This window comes from Sapajus apella, unplaced genomic scaffold (assembly GCF_009761245.1).
Source record: "Sapajus apella isolate SASKATOON/1434 unplaced genomic scaffold, GSC_monkey_1.0 scaffold29, whole genome shotgun sequence".
NCBI classification, from domain to species: domain Eukaryota; kingdom Metazoa; phylum Chordata; class Mammalia; order Primates; family Cebidae; genus Sapajus; species Sapajus apella.
In genome coordinates, this window is record NW_022436969.1 from 22,507,696 (window position 1) to 22,522,672 (window position 14,977).

The 14,977-nt window shown below is 46.3% G+C and overlaps 1 protein-coding gene across 1 annotated transcript in view; it reads left to right on the top strand.

The window, feature by feature from the left end:
• The first annotated feature begins 2,409 nt into the window (after positions 1 to 2,409).
• Positions 2,410 to 14,977, top strand: part of GNAL (G protein subunit alpha L) — a 189,089-nt gene continuing 176,521 nt past the window's right edge. Inside the window, exon 1 of the mRNA XM_032293402.1 lies at positions 2,410 to 3,383. Coding sequence (XP_032149293.1) covers positions 3,020 to 3,383 — 364 coding nt within the window. The 5' untranslated portion in view covers positions 2,410 to 3,019. The remainder of the gene's footprint in view (positions 3,384 to 14,977) is intronic.

Here is a 14,977-nt window from a genome sequence, read left to right on the forward strand (position 1 = left end):
TTTGTTATGTACTATAAAAATTCACTTGGCTTGACTCAAACTCCAAACTCTGACTCCCCTGAAGTGAGAAGCACCTGAAATCCTTTTTCTTTTAGCTTTTCTAGTATTTTGTCAGGCCACTGGGGTCTCCCCCATCTATTGTTGTTCACTGATCTGCCAAAGATTTGGGTAGATTTGATATACAGATGTGTGGGGCTCACAACTCTGACGTTTCTTCCCTTCAAAGATTTCACTGCTAATGGTCTGGTTTTTCTCCCAGCTCCAAATTGTATTCTTTGACATTTCAAGCCAGAAAGTATGGTCAGCTTCATGGTCCTGTGACCTGCAAATTCATACAAGGGCCACATGCAAGGTTGAATGTTCTGCTATCACCGTCTTGAAATTATTAGTTTTTCAATGAGGAGCCACATTTTAATGGATGTACATAAGTATAAAACTCCATCCTAGGCCTGGTGTGGAGGCCAAGGTGGGAGGATCCCTTGAGCCCAGGAGTATCAGATCAGCCTGGACAACATAGTGAGAACTTGTCTTTACTAAAAATAAAATTTTTTTAAATTAGAGAGGCCTGGTGGTGCACACCTGTAATCCTGGCTTTTCTGGAGGCTGAGGCAGGAGAACTGTTTGAGCCCAGGAGTTCTACATTACAGTGAGCTATGATCATGCCACTGCTTTCCAGCCTGGGTGAAAGAGAGAGCCCTGTCTTAAAAAATATATGTCTCCATGATGTATTTGTCTTATTTTCAGCTGGCTTTAATATGCAAACAAAATATCCTTCTTGTATGATACTGATAAAGTTTAGCTAATAAGTTATAATAGAAAAACAATTGCTTATATTATACTGGGTCTCAGTATTTTCAAAAGCCTTCCTTGCCTCACATACTACTCTCCCCCACCCTGATTTAAACAGGACCCTCCCTTATACTCTGAGAATCTTGCTTTTATCTTTCATAGCACTCGCGTAATTTACAATTAATATATTTACCTGTGTTTTCATGATTGAATATATTTCCACCTCATTAGTCTATAAACTCCATGAGGACCCATGTCTTTGCCTCATGCCTCACCCAGCACCAACAAGAATGCCTAGCATACTGTAGGCACTTAATTAAATGAATGAATGGATAAATGGACAGATGGACGAGTGAATGAATAGTGAAAATGACAGTGATATTTAGTAACTTTTTCTATTTTCCCAAGTTAGATTTTCTATAGTACTTTCTTTTGCTCAAATATCTAAAAGTATGCCATAATTTTGGCAAAATTTTGGGGACAATGTTAGGTCAAAAGTAGTACATACATGCACATTTGTTGTTAGTAGGACCCACAAAAGAAGTGTGAATTCCAGATCTCCAACTTCTGATTCAAAAATGTAATCCAGGCTGGGTGCAGTGGCTCACTCCTGTAATCCCAGCACTTAGGGAGGCGAAGTGGGTAGATCAGTTGAGGTCAGGAGTTCGAGACCAGCCTGGCCAACATGGTCAAACAGTCTCTACTAAAAATACTTAAAAAAAAAAAAATATATATATATATATATATATACACACACATACACACACACCTGGGCGTGGTGGTAGGCACCTGTAGTCCCAGCTGCTCAGCAGGCTGAGGCAGGAGAATCACTGGAACCTGGGAGGTGGAGGTTTCAGTGAGGCGAGATCGCGCCACTGCACTCCAGCCTTGGTGACAGAGGGAGATAGTCTCAAAAAAAAAAAAAAAATGTAATCCAATGTAGTATTTACACGTAGTGCCGACGTGTACAGTGCACACTGTGCTTCATGCTGTGTTGCATTAAACAGCCTAATCTGGTGTGTTAATGAGACATTAGAGTATTTCAACTATCAGTTATAATATTCCACGTCATTTTCCCGGAAATCAAGAAGCGTCATTTTCCCAGAAATCAAGAAGCACATAAAAACAGGAGGTTTTTCACAAGCTATATTGAAATGTTCACCTGTTGCAGAAGCTATATTAGATGATGTGCAATCAGTGGGAAATAACTGAAGACATGACATGGGACCTCTGGCGGGCTTGTTTCTCAGTGTCGTGGAGGCATCGAATCTAGTCTGAACGCACATCTGCTCCCCTCTGCGCTATATTCTGGATTAAGAAAATACAGTGTGCAATCTCATATTCTCATTTCAGCAAATATAAATACTACATGGCAATTAATATGTGCTCGGTTTTCATTTTTAAGGGTGGAGATAGTTGAAAATGGTGTCGTGGACCAGACTCCAGAATTGGAGATTTTGTAGAGGTCAAAGGTATCATACTAATTAAAGTAAGGATAAAGAGTGTGCGGACATACGTGTAAGATAATGAGCAGAAAAGGAAGTGGCAAGGTGCACAGATCTTTGCAAGCAGTGTACTGGGGAAATTGAAGGCTTTAAAGCCACGGTCTCTATCCCTGCACCCGGCTTTCCGTCCTTAGTTACTGTGACTCAAGATCAAAGCCACCCTGGTTTCTAATTGCCGCAACTGCGGCTCCAGGTGGTGGTGACTGCACAGCCACTGAGGCACTGTCCGCAGCTGCGCGCCGGACTCAGACGGCAATATTTACGGTACAGAATACCCGCCCGCGCAACGGTATTTACGGTAACGGGAACCAGCTTGCGCGGCAGTATTTACGGTAACGAAAGCCAAGCCAGGCTGCTGTATTTACCGTAGCGAGGGCTGGACCGGCGGCGGCATTTACGGTAACGGGGGCCGGGCTCGCGGAGGCCGGTCGGCTCTGCCCGCTCTGGGCGTTATCAAGTGATCTCCAGCCAAGTCGGCCGCCACCCCCTGCACTCAGCGAAAAATGCAAAATGGCCCTCTGGGGCAGTGAGGGGCCGTGGCCCTCGGTCCGGGCCCCCCGCACCCCCTTTTCGCAGCTGGCGGCCGGCAGCGCCGAACGGGGTCCGTGTGCAGCCCCCTCCCGCCCCTCCTCAGCGGCGCCAGCCTGAACCGGGCGCGGGAACCAGGCCGCTCTCGGCGACCAACCAGCCCTAGTCCCGCGCTCCCTGCTCAGTGCCGCGCCCACATGGGTCTGTGCTACAGTCTGCGACCGCTGCTTTTTGGGGGCCCAGGGGACGACCCCTGCGCGGCCTCGGAGCCGCGGGTGGAGGACTCGCAGCCCGCTACGGCCCCGGCCCCGGCCCCGGCCATAGTCCGGGCGGCCGCAGAGGACACGGCCCGGACCCCGCTCCCTCGGGGCGGCGGCGGGAGCCCGGCGTGTGCTCGGCCCAAAGCGGACAAACAGAAGGAGAAGCGGCGGCGCACCGAACAGCTGAGCGCCGAGGAGCGCGAGGCGGCCAAGGAGGCAAGGAAAGTGAGCCGGGGCATCGACCGCATGCTGCGCGAGCAGAAGCGCGACCTGCAGCAGACGCACCGGCTCCTGCTGCTCGGTAGGTCCCGGCCGCGCGGCCGGCGGACGCCCCGGGGACAGCGCTCCGGGGCCGCGGGGGCAACGCTCCAGGGCCGCGGGGTCGGCGGGGTCCGGGGAGCGGCGACGGGAGGGGCTCCTGAATCCTGGGACTGGCGGCAGGCGCGGACAGGCTACAGAGCGTTTACACTGTGGGCAGAATGGTTCCCCTGACCTAGCCGGGAGCACACAACCGGCTGATTCTGCTCTTCTCGGTGCCTCGAGCTTTCTGCAGCTCGCTCGCTCTAATTAATAAGCCTCTCTGGGAAGTCTCCCCCTAGATTGATCGCCTTCCACAGGGTCTAATCCCTGGGGATGTCTACCCAAGCCTCTCGCTTCCTGCCACACGAGGAGTCTGGCACTTTGTCTTGAGAATACAGATGAAAGGAGATTTATAAAGCCTTTTAGCTTGGCCGCAAAGCTTTTATTCCAATCACGGTGTTGTGGGTGGGTGTGGCCTGCCTTTTGAGAAAGAACTTGAGCTGCACTTGCGTTTTACTGTGGAAGCTCAACCCTGGCGCAGGGAGGTTTGCTCCGCTTGAGGACCAGCAGCACAAGAGGGTGGCGAGCCCCAGCGTCCTGGCTCTGTAACTGCGTGCGCGAGGGCGGGCGCAGAATCCCAGCGTTTTCAAGGAACCAAATGCTTTCCTAGTAGTATTTTTCAGAGCTTAGCTATGGCAAGTACGTGTGCTCCTACGAGTTACAGAAAATATGGGTCTACGCGCTCTACCGAAAAATGGAGGGGGGGAACCCATTATTTCCTGATACTGCTTGTTGCCTTTTAAATTTTAAAACAAAATAATAATAATTGGGCTTTTGAGCCCAATTCTGTGAGATGTAAGGAATAATAGTTGTTCAGGTCTGTGCTCTCTTTTATGCCTGGGAAAAGGAGCTATTCCATGACTTTAGCAAGATGCCTGCTTATAAGTGAATGCAACTTTCATTTATGATCTAGAATACAATAAATATTGAGTTTGAGAGGACTTGCCCACTGCAAGAATGAATAATTTAAAACAACATAAACCTAGCTGTTGTATCTGGTGAAATATCTGATTTCTAAAGCAAAGGGAAATGGTTTTGAAGACGCAACAAAAAAACCAGTAAATACGCAGATTATCTCAACAGGGACGCGGGCTGAGCAGCAACAGAGCTCTCCCCTCCAGTGCTCACTTCCAGAATACGCAGAGCACGTGTTTCCAGAGGTCTGAGGATACAGAAGTGGAACTTTAAAATTTCATACCTTGTTAAACCATTATTGGTGTGTGACGGCAAAATAAGTCTTCAGATATGCAAGTACTCAAAGTATACCCTCACCCACATATTTATCTGGAAAGAAGCACCACCAACAACAAAATAGAGACAGAACGGTGGCTCATGCCTGCAATCCCAGCACTTTGAGAGGCTGAGGCCGGTGGATCACTTGATCTCATGAGTTCAAGACCAGCTTGGGTGACATGGTAAAACCCCGTCTCTACAAAAAATACAAAAATTAGCTGGGTGGTGCACTGGAGACCCTGTCTCAAAAATAAATAAATAAATAAATAAATAGAGACAAGTCTCATGTGTTGACCAGGCTGATCTCAAACTCCGGGCCTCAAGTGATCCACGCACATCAGCATCCTTAAGTGATAGAATTACAGGCCTGAACAACCATGCCCAGCCTGGAAAGACATTGATTAGAAATTATTCCAGCCAAAATTTTTTAAGTACATCAAATTAAAATAATTCAAAAGGGGAGAATCTTTTTAAAGGGGGAGAGAATTGTCATCTCAATAACTAGCAAAAAAGAATAAGACAAATAGGATCAGGAGTTATGACAATATGCTGTTGTTTTGATGTGATTATACAGTTGAACATAATTTTAAAATAATAAAAAGATATGGGAAGCTGCAAATGCTTTATATATAGTAAAAATAATTAGACTGTGAATCTGTGAAAAACAATGGGACTAGATATGGTCCGAAGAATAGAATGGTGAGCTCTAAAGAGTCAGCTTCTTGTAACACCTTTGAATGTACTCTTTGAAGACATCATCTCGTAGCCTCATAGAGTTTATATATCAGCATCATATCTGAAGTAACATTAAATCAAATGACTCACTCTATATGCTGCTTTTCCCAGATTTTCAGGGAAAGCGTATTGTATCCCCCACCCAAGGATATCTACACTAAAACACATACTGTTGACATTGTTTATTAGATTTTATATAGATTTGAGTTAAACACACAAAGGTTCTTGATTTTATTAGGCTTTAAAATGGATTTAGTTGGAAATTTTTTAGTCAGAAACATGACTTATTGACCATTAATATCCTCAGATGATTGCCTCTGCTGCCATTGTGTTTAACAGCCATATATTCTTGTTCACTGACCCCATTCATTTGTTTATTTTGAAATGTGCACTGAGAGATGGGCATTGGATTCAGAGACCTCAGACTCAGTTCCAGAAGGTGCACTTGCTCCAGCGGTATCCTTTCTTTCTTCCCCCCCACCACCCGCAGCACTTTAGGATACTGAGGTGGGCAGATCACTTGAGGCCCAGAGTTCAAGACCAGACTGGACAACGTAGTGAGACTTTGTCTCCAATTTTTTTTTTTTTTTTGAGACACTTTGAGACAAAAGGTCTCACTTTGTTACTCAGGCTGGAATGCAGTGGTGTGATCACAGATCACTGCAGCCTGGACCTCCTGAGCTCAAGCAATCCTCCTGCCTCAGCCCCACAAGTAGCTGGGACTACCAGTGCACGCCACCACAGTTGGCTAACTTTTCTATTTTATGTAGAGATGGGGTTGCACCATGTTACCCAGGCTGATCTTGGACTCCTGAGATCAAGTGATCCACCCATCTCAGCCTCCCAAAGTGCTGGGATTACAGGTGTGGGCCATTGTGTCCAGTCAAGTGCCCTTTGTCACCCCAGCCCCGCTAGTTTGAGGTGAGTCCCGTCTCCCATCGTGATGAGTCCTTGAGGAGACCTTAGAGTCCTCCAGTGGAAATGCCATTGTTTTTTCTTCATCTTTCATTGACGGTGTTCACCACCTTCCTACTGGGGAAGGGTCACCGCATTCCACCCAACCACCCCTTTAATATGATCCTTTTCCCAGATTGTTGTTCGAATTTTAAATGCTCGACTATAGATAGGATTTGTGTTTTTTACTTTTTTCAATTATTTCTTGTTATCATTGGTGTATTTTCTATTTCTCTGTCTTTTAATTATGTCTTATTTTAAGATGTCTTAATACATCTTTTAAGAAGGAAGCAATCTCTTTGGGACATTTGCTGGTTTTCTTTTGTATCAGAATGCTGGCATGATTTTAATCTGTGTCTTTAGGTGATCTCAGAGGAGTTGCCTGGTGCACACATGCTCACATGCACACACACACACACACACACACACACACAAAACACAGAAGGAACGTTCTTCATTCTGGGGTTTTGGTGACTTCTTTCCAAGTAAATGTCTCTTTCTTAATGAATGCAGAAGTGACCAAGAAAAGACAGCGGTTTTAGAGTTCTGCAGCCGCCTTGAGCTCATGCTTATTAACTTGCTGTCTTCATTTTTTGCCACAGCCTCCTGTGGCACCGTGACTTTCAAAATCAAAAGAAATCCCAATATTCTGGCTATTCCTTAACGTTTCTGAACTCACAGAAGTGTGACACATCCTCACAGCCTTAAAGAGAATGCAGTGAGATTGTTGCGTTTGAGTCAAAACTTTTATGTTGTATAACTTGTTATAAACTGTTATCTCAATGATACTAACTAAAATTTGATAGACTGGAAACTGCCTTTGTTTATGTGAAGCCTAATTTCATCCCAGGGATTTAGCTAATTCTTTCACCTAGCAAAACACCAGAAGTTCAGAGCACTCTGTCAAAAATGCTCTCTTGGACTTGCCAACCCTCTCATGTTTATTCACATGGTTAGTACTGGCCCTGAAAACAGACTCAAGCTGTTGTGGCTCCTGGTGCACAGGTGTGTCACTGGAATATATGAGCATTTTATGAACACTTCTTTCAACATTTGGGGATATCCTACAATCCACTAGAAGATGCAGAGGGGTGTGTGTGATGGATAGAGGATGGCACTGGAGTCAGACAGACCTTGTCCAAGGCCCTTAGCACCTGTATCCTTCAGTTACACAAACTTAGGTAGACCTCCCTAGAGCTTCAGTTTCCATCTCAGTGATAATCCTGATGCCACTGGCTTAGAGAGGAATAAATGAAATTAACTGAAATGATGTTTATAAATTCACATGATGAGATCACACATCCTAGCAAAGCACATCCAGCCCCAGGTGCACACAGCCCACTGTGCGAGCCAGGATGAAGCCTCACCAAACAACATTAGCCAGTGGCTACAAGGCCAGCTGGAGGCAGGTGCAACAGTCCAGTCAAGAGATGTGAGGAGGCTGGGCGTGGTGGCACACACCTGTAATACTAGCATTTGGGGGGACTGAGGTGGGCGGATCACCTGAGGTCAGGAGTTTGAGACCGGTCTGGCCAACACGGTGAAACCCCATCTCTACTAAAAATACAAAAATTAGTTGGGCAGGGTGGTGGGTGCCTGTAATCCTAGCTACTCCAGAGGCTGAGGTGGGAGGATCACTTGAACCCAGGAGGTGGAGATTGCAGTGGGTCAAGATCATGCCATTGCACTCCAGCCTGGGAGACAGAGCAAGACTGAGGCTCAGAAAAAAAAAAAAAGAGAGAGAGAGAGAGATGTGAGGAGGTGACCTCAGTCAGATGCGGTGATGATGACAGGAGGGGCAGGCATGTCTGTGGGTGTGGGCAAAATGGAATCTCAGGTACCCGGTGGCTGATGAGATGGAGGGAAAGAGGAACATCTGGATGAAGGAATGTCACTGAACCCTCAGTAAAATGGTGAGGACATTCTCTGAGTGAGGAATTTAAGAGGAAGAAGCAGATGGAGGGAGAAGAGAACAGTGAGCTCCTGTCTAGATGTGTTGAGACTGAGGGGCCTTAGGTGTGCAGCGGCCAGTGGCTGGAGAGCAGCTGGGCATTTGCCATTGGTCTCAGGGAGGCTGCAGAGCCAGAGATGGATGTGTCACCCAGAGCATTAGTGCACTGGCCAGGTTGGACAATCCACCTGGGGAGCACATGCCACCCAGAGAGTACACGTCACCCGGGGAGGACATGCAGAGTGAGAAGGGAAATGAGGAGGGCCCAGGATAGGAGGACTCCAGCCTTTCAAAGGGGGCTGGAGGGAGGAGAGCACAAAGAATGACAGACGGCTGGGAGCAGCCAAGAAAGGAAGAGGTTTGGGGAGGAAGGCTGTGGCCAGCGGTGTCAGTCGGGAGCTCAGGGATAAGGACAGCTGAGAAGGAATCCACTGGGTGTGCAGGTTCATAGCCTGGCAGGTGCAGGAGAAGGGACAGGACAACACTGAAGCAGCGACGGTGCCTGCTTTTGGGAAGACTTTGCTGCTAGAGAATAAACAGATGTGCCTACTCCTGCACCCTGTGCCATCCAGGAAACAGCCAGGAAGGTGACGGAGGAGACTGGAATGGTGAATACTCCTGGGGGTGAAGAGAAGAGGGCAGGAGAGGAATTGCTGATCTTTATTTGACTCCGGCTATGCGTCCACTTTCTTTTTTTTTTTTTGGGAGACGGAGTTTCACTCTTGTTACCCAGGCTGGAGTGCAATGGCGCGATCTCGGCTCACCGCAACCTCCGCCTCCTGGGTTCAAGCAATTCTCCTGCCTCAGCCTCCTGAGTAGCTGGGACTACAGGCATGCGCCACCATGCCCAGCTAATTTTTTGTATTTTTAGTAGAGACGGGGTTTCACCATGTTGACCAGGATGGTCTCGATCTCTTGACCTCGTGATCCACCCGCCTCGGCCTCCCAAAGTGCTGGGATTACAGGCTTGAGCCACCGCGCCCGGCCTATGCGTCCACTTTCTAAACACTCAGCCTCAGCTCCTCCAGCACAAGTGACTTTCCCCGTTAAGGGTGTCAGACTAATGTGTCATTTAGAGTGAAATTCTTTAGTGGCAAGCAGGTTTTTCAGTTGAGTTGAGACCAAAAGACCTAGCTAATTCAGGTATCTAGCTAATTTGATTAGTCTATGAAAAGTTTCCAAAGATGAGCATTTTCAAAGATAAGACCTAACTCCAAGGACCAAAATCAACTGATGATATTGAAAGTGATAATCAGAAGATCTCCAAAACCCCACTGCATAAATCCAAGTAAGGAGCCCTAGATCATTATTTCTCTATCCTCACAGCACCCAGGATAATTTACTGTGAGCCTACATTTATTTATTTTTATTTTTATTGATTTATTTTTTGGGGACAGAGTCTCTCTCTGTTGCCCAGTCTGGAGTACAGTGGTGCCATCTTGGCTCACTGCAACCTCTGACTCCCAGGTTCAAGTGATTCTCTTGCCTCAGCCTCTCAAGTAGCTGGAGTCACAGGTGCCCCCTACCACAGCTGGCTTTTTTTTTTTTTTTTTTTTTTTTTAGTAGAGATGGTTTTCACCATGTTGGACAGGCTTATCTTGAACTCCTGACTACTTCTGGTGATCCGCCTGCCTCGGCCTCCCAAAGTGCTGGGATTACAGGCATGAGCCACTATTTTATTAAAAAACAAATTTATTAATACTTAGTTGTTGGGCTTTGTTTTTTTTGTGTTTTGTTTTGTTTTGTTTGTTATGGGGTTTTTTTTTAGGGGGTGGGGTTGGCTTTAAGCCGAAATCAACTCTTTTGCTAAAAAACAGAAAATTACCTCTGTCAGCTGAAGCAGTGACTCTAAGTATGTTTAGGGGTCAAGTGAAAACTATTCCCTGTTTTTTCAGAATTCCCTTGCTAGGGATGGACAGACAGCACACAGAGGACTTCCAGAGCAGAGAAACCGCTCCGTATGATTCCATAAGAGTGGACAATGTCACCACATACTTGTCCAACCACAGAACGTACAATGCCAAGAGGGAATCCTAGTGTAACACTTCCAGCCCTGTGGACCCTGGGTGGCAATGATGCATTAGGGTGGGTTCATGGCCTGCAGCCCTCTGTAAGGGATGCTGCTGGTGGGGAGGCCAGGCCTGTGGGGAAAGGGAGTACATGGCAGCTGTACTCTGTACCATCCTCTCAATTTTGCTGTGAACCTAAAACTGCTCCAAATAATAGGCTTTTTGTTTTAGTCTCTTATTAAGAAAAGAGGTCAGTGAAGGATTTTGTCTTTGAATTAGGATCCTAAGAGGAGGAGCTGGTGGAGAAGAATAGGATAGCACAGTGGCCAGAGCAGACGGGTGCAGGGTTCTTCCAATGAGCCCGTCTAGGGGCCATAAGCTGATGGCCCTACTCTTGAAAAGCACAGGTCAGTTAACCACAGCAGGAAAGACAGCAGCCCATTATTGAAAACTGTGGTTTATAAATAAAAAAGCAACATTTAAAGACTTTTTCAACTGCAGTTCTGGGGTTAAATTATTCTCGGCAAAGAAAGTCCTCTAGACATGCATTGAAGTGTCAGTACCTCCCTAGAGAAGGGAGGGGCACACATACGCCACCCCTGCAGGCCACTTGGCTTGGCTTGGCCCTGTGTCCCATCCTGCAAGGCTGTCCCACGTCTGCCTCATCAGGAGGAATCATGGGATTCTTGCCCAGCTGTTATCAGGTGTTACACCAAATGCCACTGAAGCCGCAAGTTAGGGAAGCTGCCCAACAAAATCTTCAAGGGTTAGACAGCTCTCTTCAACCCTTCCCACTGTGATTTCATTTGCCGCTCTGGGAAAATGTTATTTAGTGAGAGGCAGGTCAGCCTGCTGACTGATGGAGGATTGAGGAAGACAGCAAACACACTGTGACATCCTCTTTCTCTAATCTTAGCAGAAGAGCCTTGGAGAAGGTGTAGGTTGCATCACTATGCTTTGGATTAATGCTCACTTGGTGTGTTCTTCTGTAGTTGAAGTGAATTTTCCTTCTGAGGAAGTGAACTTCTCCCAGGAAAAGCATAAGAAGAGAATATTTTGACACAAACAGGAAAATAAGGCATGATAGTACCCATACTTTGAGTCACAAGGGAAAAGTTCACTTTTTTCATCAAATCCCTTATATTACTCACCAGCTGCAAACGTTTGTACCTCTGCAAGGGTCTGCTTCGTGCCAGGTTCTCCTCTGGGCAATGTGGAGATTACATGAGGCAGAGAACATAGCCCCAGCCCTAGAAAAGTTCACTGTGTCACTGAAGAGAAAGGACAAGGACCTAAGAGAAAAATATCGGTCTGAGCCTGCAAGCGCTCGGAGACAAATGGCAACAGTGTGGGTCAAGAACATGACTCCAGGGATTCACGTGGAAACCTCTCAATAATATGATGGGCATCCCCCTGCCTTAGGATATTTTATGAGTTGGGAGGAACAGGGGAGGTAGGCACTTGATCGTTTAATGTTGATATTTGCACATAAATGCATGTACTGGCCAGGCAGTGCAGTGGCTCATGCCTGTAATCCTAACACTTTGGGAGGCCAAGGTGGGCAGATAGCTTGAGGTCAGAAGTTCGAGACCAACCTGGCCAACATGGTGAAACCCCATCTCTACTAAAAAGACAAAAATTAGCCAGGCATGGTGGCGGGTACCTGTAATCCCAGCTACTCGGGAGGTTGCAGTGAGCTGAGAGTGCACCACTGCACTTCAGCCTAGGCAACAGAGCAAGACTGTCTCAAATAATAATCATCATCATCATAAAAGCATAATGCTGTTATTGATCCTGGGTGCAAACTGTGAGCAGAAGCAGCTGTGAAATCTGTTCCAAGTTTGCACCTGGCAGCTGGTTTCCTGTTCATCAAGGAGCTGCTGAAAGAACCCAGAAGCACCCACAGGTCCCAGAATGTAGCAGCAACCTAGAGTGATTACCTAATGGAATTGATGCTTCAAGAAAATGAAGAAAGTTTGAGCAACAGTGTGCAGTGCTATCAAACAGGAAGGAAACTGCTCCTTTTATCTCCAGCAATCAAAGTGCTCCACAAGTCAATATTAGAAGCTGCATTTTATAGATTGCACCATCACAGGAGGTTGGAGATTGTCTGTAAAGCAGCATGAAGAAAAAAAAAATGAAAAGTCTTTTTTTCCCCCCAAGAAATCCACTCGTTGTGAACTTCAAGTGCTGTTTGTTATTTAATCAAAACCACTGACCACATTAAGGCAATGAACTCTCTGTTCATTTACTACTGCTGTAAGAACAACTTCAGATTTTTTTAAAGCTGTGATTAAAGTGGGTGTTTTTTTTAGTTGTGGTTAAAGTGTTTAAAACTTTTGGAGGAGGGAGCAGATAACTAATTCAGAATCCAGCCATCAGCTACTCTCCCCTGTGCAGTCTGTAGGGCATTTTTGGCAGTGGAGTTCTAAATTAACTCTTCTTATCTAGGTGGGAAGAGAATCACTGAAACGAAGGTGGATAAAAAGCCACAAAAGGGAACCTTTAATTGGCTGCAGAGAAGCAGTTGTATTTCACAGGTACTTTGGGAGCATCTGGAGAGTGTGATTTGGAGTCTGCCGGCCAGGAGGCCACAGGAGAAGCACAGGTCAGCGCCAGAATCATAGAGCACACATTTGCCTCGACCCCAGCTGCATTTTCTTTTCTGGGAAAATATCAGCCACTGGAATTAGGCCAGACACAGAAATCTGTAGACACAAAGCTCGCCTGCAGAACAAGACTCAGAATGGCAAGGGTGGCCCCAGGAAGGAATCAGTACTGAGCAAGAGGCAAGTGTAGATCCCAGAGCCGGCCTCCTTCTCCCTAGTCACCCTCAGAGACCAGTGTAGACAAACCACAAGCCCACAGCTATCCTGGTGAGGAAGCCCAGAACAAGGCCCAGGCCAGCATAGCCCAGAGAGTGAGAATACACCACAGATCAATCAGCGGCTTGATTTGTAGAGCAACGTGTCTATTGAGAAGGACATCAGTAGTGCTGTGTTATGGGCTTCTATTTGTTTATTCAGTAGCAGTTACTGACATCAGTGGCACATGTGCCACGTCCCAGATTCTGTCAGGCAGGTATCAGTCTGCAAACTGGAGGTGTCTCTGGAGCTGTCCTGTGTGCTCAGGGGCTTATGACCTTGTGAGGGAGACAAAGGCATCAACCAGCCATTGCAGCACAGCACAACATACATCCATGCAGGCACAGAAGATGGTGGGAGCAGCCTGCCCCAGTGAGAAGGGGAGGCAGGACAGAGGAGGAGGGCAGCAGCATCCAAGAGCCCTCCCACTGAAAAAAAAAAAAAATTATAGCTGAGTGTGGTGGCTCACTCTTGTAATCCCAGCACTTTGGGAGGCTGAGGCGGTGGATCACTTGAGGTCAGGAATTCCAGACCATCCTGGCCAGCATAGCGAAGCCCTGTCTCTACTACAAATACAATACAAAAACTAGCTGGGCATGGTGGGGCATGCCTGTAGTCCCAGCAACTCAGGAGCCTGAGGCAGGAGAATCGCTTGAACCCAGGAGGCAGAGGTTACAATGAGCCAAGATCGCGCCACTGCACTCCAACCTGAGCAAGATTCCATCTCAAAAAAAAAAAAAAATCATATTTATAGAGTATTTTTCTGTTCTTAAAATCAACAAGTTGGTGAAACCCCTCATTTTGAGAGGCTCATTGGAAAGCAGCAGGTGCCACATAGAGCAAATGAAAAACAAAACACTCCGCACATTGTGCATAGTTTTATCGAAATTCCTACATCTGCTTTAAGTCTACTTTGTTTAAAATCCATTTAGAATATGCTCTAATTGATTTATATAACCTATAAGGAAGTGTCCCTCTTTTTTAAGAAAATATAGAAACGTGTTATTTGTTATAGATTTTCATTGTACAAAGAAATTCAATGTGCTGAAAAGAACCAATAAAATAGGGAGAAAATAGTGCCAGTTAAGAAACAGTTACGTGACTCTTTATCTCTGAAATTATTTTAACTGGTACTTTGTTTTAGAATTACTTTTTAATGTAACAGCCTCCTGAACATCAGCTATTTGATAAGTGCTGCGTGGAACTAAAAAGCATGCCGAGCTATAGTTGATCCAATAGACTTCCCTGTGTCTAATGGAGGATGGTATTTAACGTTCAGATCCATTTCCCTCTTTTGCTCTAATGACATTTTTTTCAGAAGTAATGCTCTCCACCCTTGGGCTCGGGTACAATAATGTAATGAGCTTGGAACAGGGGATAGGAAGCCCAGTGTCAGTGGACACACACACACACACACACACACACACACACACACACACACACTCATTGTGGCCATGTTAACCCTTGCTGCCTGAGAACAGATGGAGGCAGGCTGCACCCCAGTCTGTGGCCTCGGAAGAAAAGCATCTTAGTTCTGCTGGTGTTCAGCCTCAGCCTTTCCCTTCACCTAAATTCCTACAGGTTATCCTAACTGCAAATAGGATAAATCAATTTTAATTAGTTATAGCTGAAATGTTCATCTGGGAAAATAGAGGATGGGTTTCTAGAGTAATGGCAAAATCCTGTTATTCAACCCACAATACAAAGGAAGCAGCACTGGTGATCTTCAGTGGAGCCCGAACTTTGTGGGTCTCACAGTGAGTCACACCCTTCTGCACTCCCTGATCAC